Genomic DNA, 17,748 nt, shown 5'->3' with positions numbered 1-17,748 from the left:
TTGCAGCTTTTCTCCATTCTGGGATTGACATTGCTTCCTGAATTGTATCTGGTGTGGTGACTTGATCCAGGTGAGTCAGGAAGGCTTGATACTTGCTGGAGAGATTTCCATAGTAGATGAATTCTTCGATCCGGTACGGACCACATGCTCGTGATGGCTTTCTCAAGGCAATGGGAAGATCAAGACTTGTTTCACTGTCAATTGTACTATTTGCAGGTATTTCAGGACTAATGTTACCTTGATTTGATTCATCTGTGATGTTGATTGAGGATCGATCAGGTGATGCTCATAGGAATGCTGAAGTGTGTATGTCTCTTGTGGTATCTGATCTTGGTGAGATTCATCTGTGAGGTGAGGCTCTTGTTGTGGATCTGGTATGGTGTCTATGATGTTTATGGTAGTAGGCGTGGACTGAGTGTGGTGGATTGGTGTGCTTGAGGTTTCTATGAGTCCTTCAGAGGAGTCGTAGTATGGTGTGGTCTCATGGAAGGTAACATCATAGGAAATATAGGTTTTCTTATTTTGAGGTGAGTAGCACTTGTATCCCTTTTGAGTGGAAGAATAACCAATGAAGATACATTTGATGGACCTCGGATCCAATTTGCTGTGATCATATGTGTGTACAAAGACAGAGCATCCAAAGACTTTAGGTGAGATGGTGGATATGAGCCTAGTTGTTGGAAAGGATTCTCTCAGTTTCTCACATGGGGATTTGAATCCTAGGACTCTTGAGGGCATCCTATTGATGAGGTATGTGGTAGTTAGAATGGCTTCTCCCCATAGGTATTTTGGTACATGTGAGGTAAACATAAGGGATCTAGCTACTTCTAATAGGTGTCTGTTTTTCCTTTCTGCAATGCCATTTTGTTGAGGTGTTTGGACACACGAGCTAAGGTGAATGATGCCCTGAGATTGAAAGTAAGTGTTGGGTTGTGCATTGAAATAATCTTTGGCATTATCTGAATGTATAATCTGTATGTCTGTGGTGAACTGGTTTGTTATCATTTTGTGAAACTGGATGATGATTGAGCTAGCCTCAGATTTGTCTTTCATAAGGTATACCCAACTTATTCTAGTGTGGTCATCAATGAGGGTTAGGAACCATCTAGCACCATTTAGATTTTTCACTCTTGAGGGACCCCAAATGTCACTATGTAAAACAGAAAATGGTTTTGATGGGACATATTGCTTAGGGTTATACGAGCTACGAGTATGCTTTGATAGTTGACACACATCACACTGAAACAAATTTGTATCTTTATTGATGAATAATTTGGGAAACATTTTCTTGAGGTACACGAAATTAGGGTGGCCTAAGCGATAGTGATGCAACATGATATCTCTATCTGCTTGAGAGAAGGTTGACTTATTTTTGAGGATTGAAGCTGAGGCAATTTTGCTGGTCTCGGAGCTTGTCTTGATGAGGTAGAGTCCACCACACATTTCAGCACTGCCAATCGTCATCCCTGATTTCTTTTCCTGAATTTCACAAGACACATCATCAAAGATAGTTAGGCAACATGAGTCCTTATTTACCTTATAAACAGATAGTAAATTGCAGTGTAACTTAGGTACATGTAATACAGAACTCAGTGTGAGTTGATTGGTGATTTTTACTGAACCAATCCCAGCTACCAAGGCCTTTGATCCATCGGCTATTGTGACATACAAATCCTCATTACATGGTGTATAATTGGTGAATAGATGGAAACTGCTTGACATGTGATCTGATGCCCCAGAATCCATGATCCACACAATTGAGAGATTAGTAATCACATGGTATGCTGTTAAGGCTTGAATAGCCTCATGTATTGTACCTCTTTGAGCCATCAGTCCAGTTGTAGGCGAGTCACCTTGTTGGCTGGCTTTTCTGATGAGGCATGTGAGCATCTCAAGCTGCTAAGGACTGAAGGGGCTTGAGGATGCTGAATTGGCTTGTGTCTCCTGGTCTCTTGAGTACCTTGAAGGCTTCCAGTTTGCAGGTTTTCCATGAATCTCCCAGCATGTCTCACGTGTATGTCCTGGCTTCTTGCAGTGCTCACAGTAGGGTCTTCCTTTCTTGGTCTTGTTGTAGGGTGCCTTAGCAGCCAGGGCATGAGACTCTTCGTGAGCTATCAAGGCAGAGGCATCATGAGGACTTGGAGAGGATTGGAGCGTAGTCATCATGAGCTTTCTCCGGCTTTCTTCATGTCTGACCATTGAAAAAGCTTCACGAAGTGTTGGCAGTGGCTTGATGCTCAAGATTCTCCCTCTGACCTCGTCTAGCTCCTTGGTGAGACCTGATAAGAGCTTGAATACACGTTTGGTTTCCAAGATCTTTGCATAGAGCAGCGAGTCTTCAGGGCAGTTCCACCTGTGTTGATCATATACATCGATTCTTTGCCATAATCTTGTCAGAGTGCTATAATATTGAGTAACAGAAGCATCTCCCTGTTTTGAGTCATGAAGAAGATTTTCTTTCTCAAATAGCTCCGATGTGTTTTCTGAATCTGAAAAAGTGATACGAGCAGCTTCCCAAATTTCAGATGCAGTAGAGTAAAGCAATAAATTTTCACCTATCTCAGGCATCATAGAATTAACAAGCCATGACATGACCATGCTATTCTCAGCCTTCCAAACTTTGAATTTTGGATCATCTTTCTTCGGGGCTTTGGCTTCTCCGGTGAGGTGATCGTCTTTGCTGCGACCACAAATGAACATTTGGACAGACTGAGACCATTGAAGGTAGTTTTGGCCATTGAGCTTGTGACAGGTGATGGTGTGAGGGTTTTGATCGGCCATGGAGGTGTTTAGGGAAGGGGTTTCGGATGAGGAAGCTAGGGCGTGTGATTGACCATATTTAGTCATTTTCTGGATCGAGGTTAACACTGCTCTGATACCATATAGAATTTAGGCTAGTGTTTTATGCGAGAATACTCGATATTATTTCAGATACTCGAATGAGTCTTTTATACAGGGAAAAAGGTAAACGTAATAACTAAAATACCATAATAATAGCCTATTATTCCGATAGCTTAATAGCCAAGATACTCGGAGCTAATCATGCCTAAAGAATAGGTAACGTAACAACAGGCTAACTAATAGCAGATAATAAAGGATAATAAAAAATGAAACAAGGCTCGCAGCTCGCAGTTCGAAGCTCGCTCAACTCGCAGCTCGCAGATCGCTCAACTCCTCAGCGAGCTTTGCTCCAGCGAGCTCAACTCCTCAGCGAGCTCCAGCTCGCTCAACTCCTAAGCTCGCTCCAGCTTGCTCCAGCTCGCTGACGGAATTCTACAGACATGGTAATAAAGATTTAGCTATGTGTTTTCTCTTCTGGCTATCAATAATGGGCCTAATCCATAATGTGAGGAGACTCTCAACTTTGTATTATTTATGATGGGTGAGTAAAAGTCTTAATTTGCGTATTGATCGGGCGTGGAAAATATGAATGATGAAGACCATTTCAACGTATGGACACAGAAGTTTCGCTGAAATTTCATGGGTAAATGAGCTGCGTGAATCAAAGACAGAGTTGGAGAAAAGACTCGATCAATGCTCTAGACAATATATATATATGTGTGTGTGTGTGTGTGTGTATGTATGTGTGTGTGTGTGTTTTTGTTCGTAAGAAATATTTGATTGATTTCCTAACTATACATAGCTACTACTAATAAAAATCACTCAATAATACCTATTAAGAATAGTAATAGTCATGATCGCCCTATTCTCGCTGTTGCTGCTTATGCTTGCTCAGCAAGGCACCGCCTCGTTCAGCTTCGAATTTGAGAGCTTCGAGAACGCCAAGAAGATTCGATTCGAACGCGATGCATCGATACAAAATGGAGACATCATCGAGCTGACGACACTCGAGAGACCCACCAGCAACGAGGATTTCAGCTACGGCCGGGCATCGTACGAGGACCCTGTCCAGCTGTGGGACCCGCAGACTCGTCGGCTCGCGAACTTCACCACCCGTTTCACGTTCTCCATGAGGAGCCTCGGGGACTACCCTGCAGACGGAATGGCCTTCTTCCTTGCGCCGTTCGGTGCTGACATGGCCCGAAACTCCGGCGGGGAGTTCTTGGGCCTCATAAGCTGGCCCGGCCGTAGCACCGACAGCTCCAACTCCTTCGTGGCCGTCGAGTTCGACACCTGCACGAACGGCTTCGACCCTCCCGCCCCGCACGTTGGGGTCGACATCAACAGCGTCGTCTCGGTGGCAAACAAAACTTTGGACACGAGTAATAGCTTGACCAACGGCCGGGTCGCGACTTCGTGGGTGAGATATGACTCCGCTACTCGGAACCTATCTATATTTTTTACTTATGATCCTAGTCCCGTTTTGAAAGAGAGTTATTGCGTGCTTTGGTATGAAGTGGATTTGAGAGACCGTTTGCCTGACCATATTAGGGTTGGTTTCACTGGGTCCACTGGGCTGGCTTTTCAAACAAATACACTTCACTCCTGGTCCTTCAACTCGTCCTTGGACTTGATCCAAATTAACTACACAGCTTCAGCAAGTCCTAGTCCAAGCACGGAATTACCTCCTCCGGGTAATGGAAACTCCGGTTTAGCAATTGGACTGGGCGTGGGTTTGGGAGGTGCGACTATCTGCGGAATCGGAATATATCTGTGGCTGATTTACCTGAGGAAAAAGGGAGGCCATGAGGAAGCAGAGGATGAATTTGACCCAGAAATTGACGTGGAGTTAGAAAACGGCGCTGGGCCTAAGAGGTTCACGTATGCGGAGCTGAAAGCTGCTACCAGTAATTTCTCGGAGGAAAGAAAACTCGGGGAGGGCGGGTTTGGAGTCGTTTACAAGGGCTCTTTAAGCGGAGACCAGATCGTAGCAGTGAAGAGGATCTCTAAGGCATCTAGGCAAGGCCAAAAGGAGTATGTCTCGGAGATCAAAGTCATAAGGCGGTTGAGGCACCGCAATTTGGTGCAGCTCATTGGGTGGTGCCACAAGCAAGGTGAGTTTGTGTTGGTCTATGAGTACTTGCCCAATGGAAGCCTCGATTCGCATCTCTTCCCCGGTGGGAAATTCCTGACCCCTTTGCCTTGGGAAACAAGGCAGAGGATTGCTCTGGGATTAGCCTCGGCGTTGCTGTACCTCCACGAGGATTGGGAACAATGCGTGGTCCACAGAGACATCAAGTCCAGCAATATTATGTTGGATGCCAATTTCAACGCTAAGCTGGGGGATTTTGGGCTTGCCAGGCTAGTCGACCACGAGTACAGCTTGTACACGGTGGCGTTTGCCGGTACAATGGGCTATATCGCTCCGGAGTGCCACGACACCGGAAAGTCCAGCAAAGCGTCAGACGTGTACAGCTTTGGCGTGGTGGCTTTGGAGATCTGCTGTGGACGGAGATCGATTCTCTCGAACCCGATCGAGGAGAATAGAGTAAGGCTGGTGAATTGGGTGTGGGAGCTATATGGCAAGGGCCAGCTTCTTGAGGCCGTCGATGAGAGGCTCGGTGTAGAATTTGAAGCTCGGGAGATAGAGTGCTTGATGGTTGTGGGGCTGTGGTGTTGCCATCCGGATCCGGGTTTCCGACCGGCAATGAAGCAAGTCATGAATGTGCTGAGCTTTGAAGCCCCACTGCCAAATAATCTGCCGAGAGAGCTTCCGAGGCCGACGTACTGTATGTCATCTTTTAATGTAAGTTTCGACTCTTATACTTCATCGGCTTATACGGGAAGTTCTACTATCTCAGCCAACTCCGCAGTGAAACGCACTTTCAAACCTTTGTTGAAAACTGAGTGTTGACTCTTTTTGTGTATTCCGATCATCCTTTCTTGTCAAATCTTCAACTTTTTTTTTCCTTCTGTTATGAAGTCGATGAATCATGTAGTGGATTTCTTTTTTAAATTTATCAATTTGCAATTACTTGATATTGAATGATGTGTATATTGCCAGTATTGTAAGGTATGACAGTTGTATACTTCTTCGGATGAAGAACTTGCTTTTTGTTTTCTGGGCCTACGGACGATTCTGTCTTGGCTATTTAGTAATTTTCTTATAAAGTGTGGGAAAAGACCCGAGTTTTTCTAATATGTATTAACGCGCAATAGACCATTCAAAATTATTGAATTTGCAAAATAACTAGTTACTGAAATAGTTTAAAATATAATAATCAAGTTTCAAATTTTTTTCTAACTTTTAATTAATTTTTTTAAAAGTGATAAATTACTTAAGCTACTGCAGAAGATTGAACCTCTGGGACTCTTAAAGTACAAAAAAATAAAATAAAATGAAATAAAATAAACCACCAAGCTTAGGTATGTCCTACTTCTGAAGAAGTAGAACATTAATATTGATGTAGAAAAAAAATATTAATAAAATACAAGAAAACGTAAATGAATTATTATTCCGAGTTTTAGAGAGTGGCATGTGCTCTCTGTAGCCCATTCAGCCCCGAGAGCACTCTTCATTAATTTGATGTAATTTTCTGCTTCTTATCTTTGTCTGATTTCTGAAATATGAGCTTTGGTTGGCTTCCAAGTTATGGAGGTCTTTTGCATGGTAGCTAGACTTCAAGTGGGGAAAGGCTGTAGATAAAAGAACTATAATGCACTCAATCCATCATATTGATGGCGTAAAGTAATATGTTTACGTCGTATTTTTTTAATATTATTATTTAACACCTCTAATAATAATCATGTTATCCTCAGTGAGATTTTGGACATGGTATTAAAGATTTAGCTATGTGTTTTCTCTTCTGGCTATCAATAATGGGCCTTACCCAAAAATGTGAGGAGACTCTCGACTTTGTATTATTTATGAGTGATGAAGTCTTAATTAGCGTATTGATTGAGCGTGGAAAATACGAGTGATGAAGACCATTTCAACGTACGGACACAAAAGTTTCGCCGAAATTTCATGGATAAATGAGCTGCGTGAATTAAAGACAGAGTTGGAGAAAAGACTCGATTAATGCTCTGGACAATTATTTTGAATTAATTTTTTTAAAGTGATAAATTACTTAAAATAATTGTGAAAAAATTTAATATTGATGTAAAAAAAAATCGCTCTTTACATATATAATCATATGAAAACTCAAAATTTGTCATATAGCCGATGTTTGATAAATTTTAAATAAATAGCCACGAAATTTTATTAACAAAATAAAAGACATTAATAATTGTAAATATTCATCAGATTTTAAACATAAATAAAACGCTAAAAACGTTCAAACAATATCACTTCACTATAATGATTATTTACTTAAAATTTACAAAAAGTTTGCTATTTTAGCAAATCTTCTAATTTTGGTGACTTCGTTACTTAATTAATTGAAAATATTTGACAATATAATTGTAGTTTGAAAATTTTAAATTTTGACTATTTTGCTAATTAATTAGTTTTAAAGAGCTATTTGGTATAATTTTTCCTTGCATATTTATTGAGCACCAAAGATAATGATCAAGACCACTTCAACGCACATTAATATTGCCGCTACCAGTGTAGAAAAAAGCAATCGAAAGACTAAAGATCATTCATATTTGGAGCCAGACATGTTTCCCAGAAATTTCATAGACTAAGTAAATTTAGAGACCAGTTGGAGAAAAGAGTGATCAACGCTCCAGACTTGTCAGCGTCACACAATATATATCTTTCTTCGTCAGAACGCTAGGCTCAATTTTCACAAGTTACACTTACTGATAAATTTAAGAATAATAATAATCTTATTACATGAGGATAGTGGTCATGATCCCTCTGATATTGCTGTTGTTGCTGATTCTTGCTCAACAAAGCACGGCCTCTTTGAGCTTCGACTTTCCTAGGTTCGAGAATGGCGAGAAGGTGAAGCTCGAAAACTATGCATACACGAGTAAAGGCGCGATCGAGCTGACGACAAAGTCGCGCACCACGTACGTCCAGGACTACCAGCTTTTCATCCGCGGCCGCGCATCCTACGAAGATCCCGTACGGCTGTGGGACCCGCAAACTCGACAGCTCGCGGACTTTGCGACCCGGTTCACGTTCTCCATGAAGAACCTCACGGATCCTCCGGCGGACGGCATGGCGTTCTTCCTCGCGCCGTTTGAGCCGAACATGGCCCAGCGCTCCGGCGGCGAGTTCCTGGGCCTCGTCACTTCACCCGGCACCGATAAGAACACCTCGTTCGTGGCTGTCGAGTTCGACACCTACTCAACCCCATCAGACCCTCCCGGCCCGCACGTGGGGGTCGATATCAACACCATTGTCTCGGTTGCAAACGTCACGTGGGTCGACCGTAACTTGACGGACGGCCGGATCACGACTTCGTGGGTGAGATATGACTCTGCCACTCATAACCTAACTGTGTATTTGACTTACGATCTGAATCCTGTTTTTAGCGAGAGGTATTGCTTGCTTTGGTATCAACTGGATTTGAGAAAGCATTTGCCTGATAAGGTCAGGGTTGGTTTCACTGCATCTACTGGGAGATTTTTTCAGACAAATACACTTCACTCTTGGTCTTTTAACTCGTCAATGGATTTGATCCAAACCAACACAAGTTCTGGAACCCCGAGTCCAAGTATGGATTTAGATCCCCCAAGTGGGAATACCAAAGGGAATGGAAATACCAACTTAGCTATTGGATTGGGGGTGGGTCTGGGCGCCGCGACGGTCTCTGGTATCGGAATATATCTTTGGTTTGCTCGCTTGAGAAAGAGGAACAGCAATGAGGAAGCAGAGGACGAGTTCGACCTAGCAATCGATGGAGAGTTCAAAAGCGGCGTCGGGCCAAAGAGGTTCACTTACGCCGAGCTGAGGGCCGCGACCAATGATTTTTCCGAGGAGAGGAAGCTCGGGGAAGGCGGATTCGGAGGCGTCTACAGAGGCTCATTCGGTGATGGACAACACGTAGCTGTGAAGAGAATATCCAAAGCATCTAGGCAAGGGCAAAAGGAGTACATCTCGGAGGTGAAGATCATAAGCCGATTAGGGCACCGAAATTTGGTGCAGCTCATCGGGTGGTGCCACAAGCAAGGCGAGTTTATTTTGGTCTATGAGTATTTGCCCAACGGAAGCCTTGATTCTCATATCTTCCTGGCGGGAAATTCCCGACTCCATAAGGCACAGGATCGCACTAAGGTTAGCCTCGTTGGTGCTGTACCTCCATGAGGAGTGGGAACAGTGTGATCCACAGAGACATCAAGTCGAGCAACATCATGTTGGACGCAAATTTCAACGCCAAGCTCGGGGATTTCGGGCTCGCCAGGCTGGTCGACCATGAGTACAGCTTGTACACAATGGCGTTCGCCGGAACGATGGGCTATATCGCTCCCGAGTGCCACGAGACCGGAAAGTCCAGCAAAGAGTCCGACGTGTACAGCTTTGGCGTGGTGGCATTGGAGATCTGCTGCGGAAGGAGATCGATTCTCGCAAACCCGATCGAGGAGAGCAGAGTGAGGCTGGTGAATTGGGTGTGGGAGCTCTACGGAAGAGGTCAGCTTCTTGAGGCTGTCGATGAGAGGCTTGGCGCAGAATTTGAGGCACGTGAGATCGAGTGCTTGATGACTTTGGGGCTGTGGTGTTGCCATCCAGATCCGGGTTCTCGACCGGTGATGAAGCAAGTGATGAGTGTTCTGAAATTTGAAGCCCCACTGCCAAATAATCTGCCAAGAGAGCTTCCAAGGGCAACGTACTGTATGTCTTCCTTCAACGTAAGTCTCGACTCTTATACTTCATCGGCGTATACGGGGAGTTCTGCTGCCTCGTCCAACTCTGCCGTGAAACACGCTTCTAAACCTTTGTTGAAAGCTGATAGTTGATTCTTTTCGTGTATTCCGATACTTAGTTGATGAAAAATCTTAAATCTCTGTTATCTAGTCGTTGAATCATATAATGAATCACTGTTATGTTTATCAATTTGTAATTACTTATTACTGAATGATGCAAGTCTAGTGTATTGTCAGGTATGTCGGTTTTTATATTTCTTCAAACGAAGAACATGCTTATTGATTTTCTCTATAGTTAGACTTGAAATCAAGGCAAAGCTTCTCATATGTAATCAAGGTATAATTTTCACCTCAAGAAAAATGAACTTAAAAGTTGAAAGAGTAAAGCGGGTGGCAACTCTTAAGATTCTCTCCACGAGAGTTTGAACTTTAAACAACTCAAGTCGGAAGACATGCTTAAAAGCCTTTTGCCGGACTAGCCAAGGGAGGAGTTTATCACCTGCCAATATGTAGGGGATTCCCTGTTGTCCGACTCGATGTCACGTGATCAAGAAAATTTCTTGTGGCCTCGATGAGACAATCTTCAGTTGGAAAGTGTCCCGTGAGCCGGTCTGATCTATTCGATGACACAATCTTCGGTTTTCGAGTCCTCAAGGAGATAATTCTATGGGAAAGGCACCCCGACCCCTCGAAGGGTCGGTTATTCTGACACTGTTCGAAGCTACTCTTTTGTGGTCTATCTCTAACTCCCTGTGCCCCTTCGCGCCCCTTTGATGGATTTATAACACCTTTGGAGGGAAAAAAAAAAAAAAAAAAAAACAACAACCACCACCTTTGTGAGAAAGAGAGCGTTTTGAGCATTTCGAGTCTCAAATAATTTCTTATTTTATTTTTTTGTTTAATTTTTTTTTTTATAGAATTTGTCAATTTGTTTGTGCGCACTTTTCAACAATTGACTAAGAACGATTCAGCAGAAATAATTAATTTGATTAAGTAGACTTATCAATTAAACAAACCAAATTAATTGTATTAGTTGAGCCAAAAGCACAAGTTTTCTTGGTCTACTTTCATTTAGCCCGTTCTTAACCCTCTTCTTCAAATTTATGTTATTTCACTCCCAACAACAATGGCTCTCCAATCCAATCTCATCATCATAACAATTTATATAACCTTCTTTAGTTCTTTTTGTCTCTCCATACAAATGGAGATTCAGTTCTCTTCAACTTCACCGGTTTCTCGGCTTGTACCGTGGCCGAGAAGATAACCCTCCGAGGCTACACTTCGGAGTGAAATAGGATACGTTTTGTGGATGTTTGAACATTTCAAATCTTAAATAGTTTTCATATTCATGTATCCAATTTGTCTCCGACAATAAGTTGATTGCGCGCGCTTTTCAACAATTGACTAAGAACAATTCAGCATTAAAAATACATTTGATTAAGCAAACTTATCAATCAGACAATCAAAGTTAATTGTATTCGGTGAACCAAAATCATAACTTTTCCTCATCTATTTTTAATTAGTCCATTCTTACCCTCTCTTCTCCAAAACTTGTCTCATTTCACTCCCAACAAGAATGGCTCTCCAATCCAATCCCATATTAATAACAATTATTATAACCTTCTTTTTGTCTGTGCTTACAAACTGCGATTCCGTTCTCTTCAACTTCACCAGCTTCTCCGCCGACACCGTAGCCGAGAAGTTAACCTTCCGAGGAGACGCTACAGAGTCCAATGGGACTCTCCGGCTCACAAAAGTCGACCCTCAAACCGGGTTTCCTCTCAAGAACAGCGCAGGCCGAGCCTCATTCTCTCAGCCGGTCCAGCTCTGGGACGCCACCACTGGAGATCCGGCAGATTTCACCGCCCAATTCTCATTCCGGATCAAAGCCAACGACACCGAGCGAGCCTACGGCGACGGAATCTCTTTCTTCATTGCCTCAGTGGAGTCCGAAATTCCCGCCAACTCCACCGCCGGATATCTCGCTCTGTTCAGCCCTGAATCAGCCACAAACTCCACCGGAAACAACTCCATCGTGGCGGTCGAGTTCGACAGCAACAAAGACCCGTGGGACCCGAGCTCGGACCACGTCGGGATCAACGTGAACTCGATCGTCTCAGTCCGGAACGTGTCGTGGAACAGCAGTATCAAAGACGGACGGGTCGCGAACGCTTGGGTGAGCTATATCTCCGCCAGTAATTTACTCACTGTATATCTGACTTACGCTGTGGATCCCGAGTTCAACGGCCAATCTGTCCTCTCATTCCCGATCAACTGGAAGGATCACCTTCCGCGGATTGTCCAGATTGGATTTTCCGCAGCCACGGGAGATTCGTTCGAGACCCACGACATTCTCTCGTGGGTCTTCACTTCGAGCTTGGACGAGATCAGGAGCGCCAACAAGGGTGACTCGGGGCTCGGGATCGGATTAGGAGTCGGGTTCGCCGTCTTAGCTTGCTTGCTCGGGTTTGGAGGGTTCATGGTCTGGAAAAGAAGAGCAGTCACCAGATCAGAAGACGACGACGACGAGGGTTACGACGAGTCGATCGACGGGGAGTTCGGAGAGACGGGGCCGAAGAGGTTCACCTACCGCGAGCTGAACCGTGCCACGGACGATTTTTCCGAGCTAGGGAAGCTTGGGCAAGGCGGGTTCGGAGGTGTCTACAAAGGCTTACTGAGCAATTCCGAAACCGAAGTGGCGGTGAAGAGAATCTCAAAAGGGTCAAGCCAGGGGAAGAAGGAATACGTGTCGGAGGTGAAGATCATAAGCCGGCTCAGGCACCGGAATCTGGTCCAGCTCATTGGGTGGTGCCACACCAAAGGCGAGTTTCTCCTCGTCTATGAATACCTCCCAAACGGAAGCCTCGATACACATCTCTTCGGCAAGAAAAAGAGCTTGACTTGGGACGTAAGGAACAAGATAGCCCACGGAATAGCCTCCTCTCTCCTCTACCTCCATGAGGAATGGGAACAGTGCGTCGTGCACAGAGATATCAAGTCCAGCAACGTCATGTTGGACTCGAATTTCACCGCCAAGCTCGGCGATTTCGGGCTCGCGCGGTTCGCCGACCACGAGTCGGGTCTACAAACGACGGTCTTGGCCGGAACGATGGGTTATATGGCGCCGGAGAGCGTCACGACCGGGAAAGCCAGCAAAGAGTCTGACGTGTACAGCTTCGGCGTGGTGGCGCTGGAAATCTGCTGCGGAAGAAGACCAGTCGAGCAAAACGTTGAGCCGAGAAAGGTGAGTCTGGTTGAGTGGGTTTGGGATCTGTACGGAAAAGGGAAAGTTCTAGAAGGTGCCGATGCGAGGCTGGGCATGGAATTCGAGGAGAGAGAGATGGAGAGCTTGATGGTGGTTGGGCTTTGGTGTTGCCATCCCGATCCTTCTTTCAGACCTTCTATCAAACAGGTTGTGAGCGTTCTGAATTTCGAAGCTCCATTGCCGAATCTTCCTCCTAAGTTGCCCAGGCCGATGTATTTCGCGCCTTCGTTGGATTTCGGGTCTTCGTTTTACTCGTCGTCGACAGATCAACAGAGTCAACAATATTCGTCGGGAAATTATTTCACTGATTCGTCGTCGAAATCGGAAAGTCATTCCACACCCTTGCAAAATTTCCCACCTAGATTTACTTGACGAACACTCTTAATAATTATAATACGATTTCTTTCTCTATTTCTTTCTTTGTGTGATAGCGATAGGTTGTTGTAACTTTTAAGCGATGTGCTCTTTCTTATGTCAGTGTTTGACTATGGAACGAGAATTTTGTCTTATATATTTGATTTATTTATGAAATTGTTAGAAGAAACGAGTTTTCGTTGTCCGCAAAGTATATTTTTTGGAAAATGATTTTTGTCCCGAATCGTAAACCGTGACGATCCACTCACGTGCTGACACGTGGCAACGACCTGCCACGTGTCAGAACGTGAGTGGATCGTCACGGTTTACGATTCGGGACAAATAGCATTGCTCATATTTTTTAGTCGCGAAGTATTTGTTTTGTACTCTTTATTTAAAAAACAAATTAATGAAAAAAAAAATCAATTTTTACGAGTTGTACCAATTAAGTACCTATTTTTTAAAGAAAAAATTGTACAAAATAACCATTTAAAATTGATTGATTAGCAAAATATCTAAAGTTTCAACTTTTACGTATTCAAAATTTTTTTGACGGCTAAAATTAAAATTTTTGTCGATTATTATAAACAATTTATCACTTTCGAAAAAATTAATTTTGGGGTCAAAAAAATTTTGAAACCAGATAACTGCACATTTTGGCTATTCCACTAAATTATGACAAACCTTAACTAATTTGCAAATTCATAATTTTAAATTGACTATTTAGCAACATCACCATTCTTTAAAAGTTGTGGAAAAAATTGTCCCTCCATTACAACCTCCGCTGTTAAATTGGATGTTAAAAAGGTGTCTAACATCTTATAATTTTGAAAAAATTTTATTAATTTTATTGTATTTAAATATTAAAAATAAACTCTCTCTCTCTCTCTCTCTCTCTCTCTCTCTCTCTCTCTCTCTCCACTCCATACGTTGACAAAAAAAACCTGAAGAAAAGAACAAAAAAACGTGAGTTTGAGAAAAGCTCACTGAGACCGTACGACTAACACAAGAGCAATGGCGACAACGGCGAATCCGAAATCGATGAAGAAGAGCAAGAATCCAAAATCTAAGGCTTTCTTATGCGATTACAGGTCAACAATGGCTTTGATTAACATCATTTTCTTTGAACGTGCATCGAGAACATCTCCACCTATCTCAACATCAACATTCATGGCATGCACACGGCGACGATCACGGTTGGGTCGCTCACGCGGACAGGAACGAGTTGCGGCTAAGGAACGGCACGTCGTGGGCGGTGACAGTGGCGAGAGGGAAGCAATGACAGTGGCGAAGGTTTGTGGCATCTTCTCGGTCGAAGTCGATAGGGAAAGCAAGTGCGAATAAGAAATCGATCGCACCGTCTAAATTTGTCGAGGCCGTGCTGGTTCCAGCTGTGCTCAACGACATCCACATTGCCAAACCATGACGATGGTGTAGATGACGCGGTGGATGGAGGCGGGGAAGGACACTGCGGCGGACAGAAGAGGAGATCATGGAGGACCGAGAGCGCGTCGACGACGGATCCGCGGATGTACGTGGCGTGCAGCGTCATTGAGTTGTGGATCGTCGCCGTCGAGTTCTCCGCTCCCGAGGTGCGGTGCCAATTCCAGGAGGAGATCTGTCGAACCAATGTTGAAACCAATGTTGGATATATATATATATATATTGGCAAAGGGGATTCGCCATTGAAGCTCGTTTGGGGCTTTTTTTTAGCCAGAGACCAGCTCTGAAGTTTATAAATTAAAATTGGTCTGGAGGTGAAACAATCCATCCAAACGGGGTTCTGGTTCATCTTCGTGGTTGAGATTCGTACGCTTATATTTGCTTCCAGAGAGCTCGGTCTGTACCATGTTTGCTTCTAGCAAAGATGAAGGAGAGAGAGAGAGAGAGAGAGAGAGAGAGAGAGAGAGGGGAGATATTATTTGATTCTTGTATTTTTATTTTACTTCATACATCGTCCAAGGGCATTCTCGTAAACTCGTTTAACTCTGGTACCATGTGACTACCACGTGGTCATTTAACTGACGGAGTGGGCTTATAATACACGGAAGACCCATACATTTTGTCGATCGTGATATTGAGGTCCAATAACCTCAATTTTATATCATAAGTCATCTTCTGTCGGTGAAGCCATAAATCAGGGGGCAAATATACAATTTATTCTTAAAATTATTTATTTATTTAATTTTAGAAAAATCATCAGATGTTGACACCTGTCTTAACATCCAATTTAACAGCAGAGGTTGTAACGGAGGGACAAATTTTTTACTTTGGGTACTTTTCCCACTACATTTAAACAATTGATACTTAAGTATTATAACCCGTAAACATTGGGTTTTGCCGTCATTTTCTCTAACAAAATATGTGTAGATTACGTGTTTTTTTTTTTTTTTTTTTTTTTTGGCTAGCAACGTGTCTTTTGACTCTTTTCTTAGCTTGTGACACAAATACCAGCTTAATAAAAGTGTGGCTTGGTGAATAACTGGCACACAACTGCTGACACGTATAGATAACTTGCGAGTCTAATCAATCCTAAATACTAAAAATATTCAATCCTAAATATGTGTCATTCTTATCAAAGCTATAAAATATCAAATTACATGACTCATACACAGATGAGTTTACCGTTATTAAATAGATAAATTCAGTGTTTTCAGTAAGAAACTATCTAAATATATATATATATATATATATATATATATATTAATATTAAGATAAACTAAATATTATTAATATTTAATGTATCATACACTAAAAAAGTTGATACATACTCTCAGTGACATGTATCGTACACTAGCAAGTTTCCAATGGCAAATAGGTTATCTATTATATATATTTATTCAAAAATCAAGTATACCATGAATAAAAGAAACAAAAAATAAATAAAGAGAAAAATAAATAAATAAAAACGTAGATTGATTTTTTTTTAAAACAAAAATCATACCCAGCTCTAAATTTTATTAGGCATATCGGCTAAAGCCCGCTTATATAAATAAAGAGGGAGAAAATTGTTCCAACTTAAATCAACATCCAAAGAGATAGCAAAAAAAAAAATAAAAAATCCGGTAAAATAATGCCGATGCTATTTATAGGAATTGCCTTCCTTAATGAGATTAGCGATCACTTCACAATCCGGTGGGAATATGACCTTGGTGAGATCATCAGTGAAAGCTTCATTCAATCTTCGGAAGACCGACATCGCTTCTGTCATCAAATGAGAGAAAAATCGGGAAAGAGGAGCACTATATGCATAGCTAATCACACCCAGAGTTACATAAAATACCACCAAGTCAGGTTTTCGCTCTTTTCTCATGCACAGAGTGCTTCGAGAAACACCGATTGAATTTGATGAGCTCTTTGAGAAACTTCTTCATGTTGAAGCGCACCTCAAACTTCCACCAAAGCTCCCTTTAAACCAACCGGCATGTGCTTTTGTTGCCCCAACATCTTGTGGGTATATCAAATCCAACAACAACAATCGATCAAACCGCACTTGACACACGAATCAGTTACCACAACAGTCCATCCCCACATCAGCCAAAATCATCATGAAGCTCTTGGCCATCGAATTTTTCGCCATCACCTTCTAGCGCCCGAGGTTACCAAGGCCGTTTCCAAGTACGTGGTGTTACCAGGCACACTGCTCGGCAATGCTGAACCATCTCATGCTTGGGACTCTATTCCAGGCCCGCCGTGCTGTCCTCGTCCATCTCCTAGAGTCAACAGCGCCACACACTACCATGCCCCATTCTCTAACGCCTATTGGGTAATGGATTCTAGTGCATCCCATCACGTCACTTCTGATTTGATTAATTTTTTTTATGCATCAACCGTACACTGAGAGTGATAGTGTTATCACCGGCAATGGTACGCGTCTTACATTGTAAATACGAGCTCTGTACGCCTCCCGACGCGTAGCAATATGCAACTTACCAATGTTCTTCATATTCTCATGATATCATTGATTCTAATATCGGTCTCGACGCTTTGTACGACTAATGCCATCTCGTTCGTGTTTTTTGATGATTGTTTTCAGGTGCAGAATTGTCGCACAAGGGGAATTATGGTCACGGGGCATCTTAAGGACGGGATTTACCATTGGCCGAAACAAACCACAACTACAATTCCCACTCAATTCTCCGTCCTCGCCACTTCCAAATCTCTTGCTAGCTCGCTTTCCATGTGGCATAGTCGTCTAGGTCACCCTTCAAAAAAAAATCATTAGTCAACAATTATCCTTGCTTAAAGTTCCATTTACGCATTCTCAATTAAGTAGTTTTTTCTTGTACTTCATGCCATATCAATAAAAATCATAAGTTGCCTTTTTCAAATTCCTGTATTGTTTCCCCTTTGAAATAATTTATTCAGACGTATGGATCTCCCCAGTTTACTCTTTAGACGGTTTCAAATAATATATTATATTTGTAGATAATTTCCCTAAATATATATGGTTTTATCCATTGTTTAGAAAA

The 17,748-nt window shown here is 42.7% G+C and overlaps 2 protein-coding genes and 2 pseudogenes across 2 annotated transcripts; 3 read left to right on the top strand and 1 right to left on the bottom strand.

Moving 5' to 3' along the window:
* Window positions 1-1,847: 1,847 nt before the first annotated feature.
* Window positions 1,848-2,700, bottom strand: LOC149401273 (uncharacterized). Its single transcript, XM_089613605.1, has one exon. The coding sequence runs from the start codon at window positions 2,698-2,700 to the stop codon at window positions 1,900-1,902; it is 801 nt and encodes a 266-aa protein (XP_089469731.1). The 3' UTR covers window positions 1,848-1,899.
* Window positions 2,701-3,694: 994 nt separating this feature from the next.
* LOC149401272 (L-type lectin-domain containing receptor kinase IX.1 pseudogene) lies at window positions 3,695-5,971 on the top strand (annotated as a pseudogene).
* Window positions 5,972-7,623: 1,652 nt separating this feature from the next.
* Window positions 7,624-9,750, top strand: LOC149401271 (L-type lectin-domain containing receptor kinase IX.1 pseudogene; annotated as a pseudogene).
* A 1,368-nt stretch (window positions 9,751-11,118) lies between these two features.
* On the top strand, window positions 11,119-13,479 carry LOC149401270 (L-type lectin-domain containing receptor kinase IX.1-like). The gene has a single exon (XM_089612703.1). The coding sequence runs from the start codon at window positions 11,234-11,236 to the stop codon at window positions 13,292-13,294; it is 2,061 nt and encodes a 686-aa protein (XP_089468829.1). The 5' UTR covers window positions 11,119-11,233; the 3' UTR covers window positions 13,295-13,479.
* Window positions 13,480-17,748: the final 4,269 nt, after the last annotated feature.

The sequence above is a fragment of the Urtica dioica genome, chromosome 4 (genome assembly GCF_054948205.1).
Source record: "Urtica dioica subsp. dioica isolate 48M chromosome 4, U.dioica_male_clone48M_v1_H2, whole genome shotgun sequence".
Classification (NCBI taxonomy): domain Eukaryota; kingdom Viridiplantae; phylum Streptophyta; class Magnoliopsida; order Rosales; family Urticaceae; genus Urtica; species Urtica dioica.
This window is presented reverse-complemented; position numbering and strand designations above follow the sequence as displayed.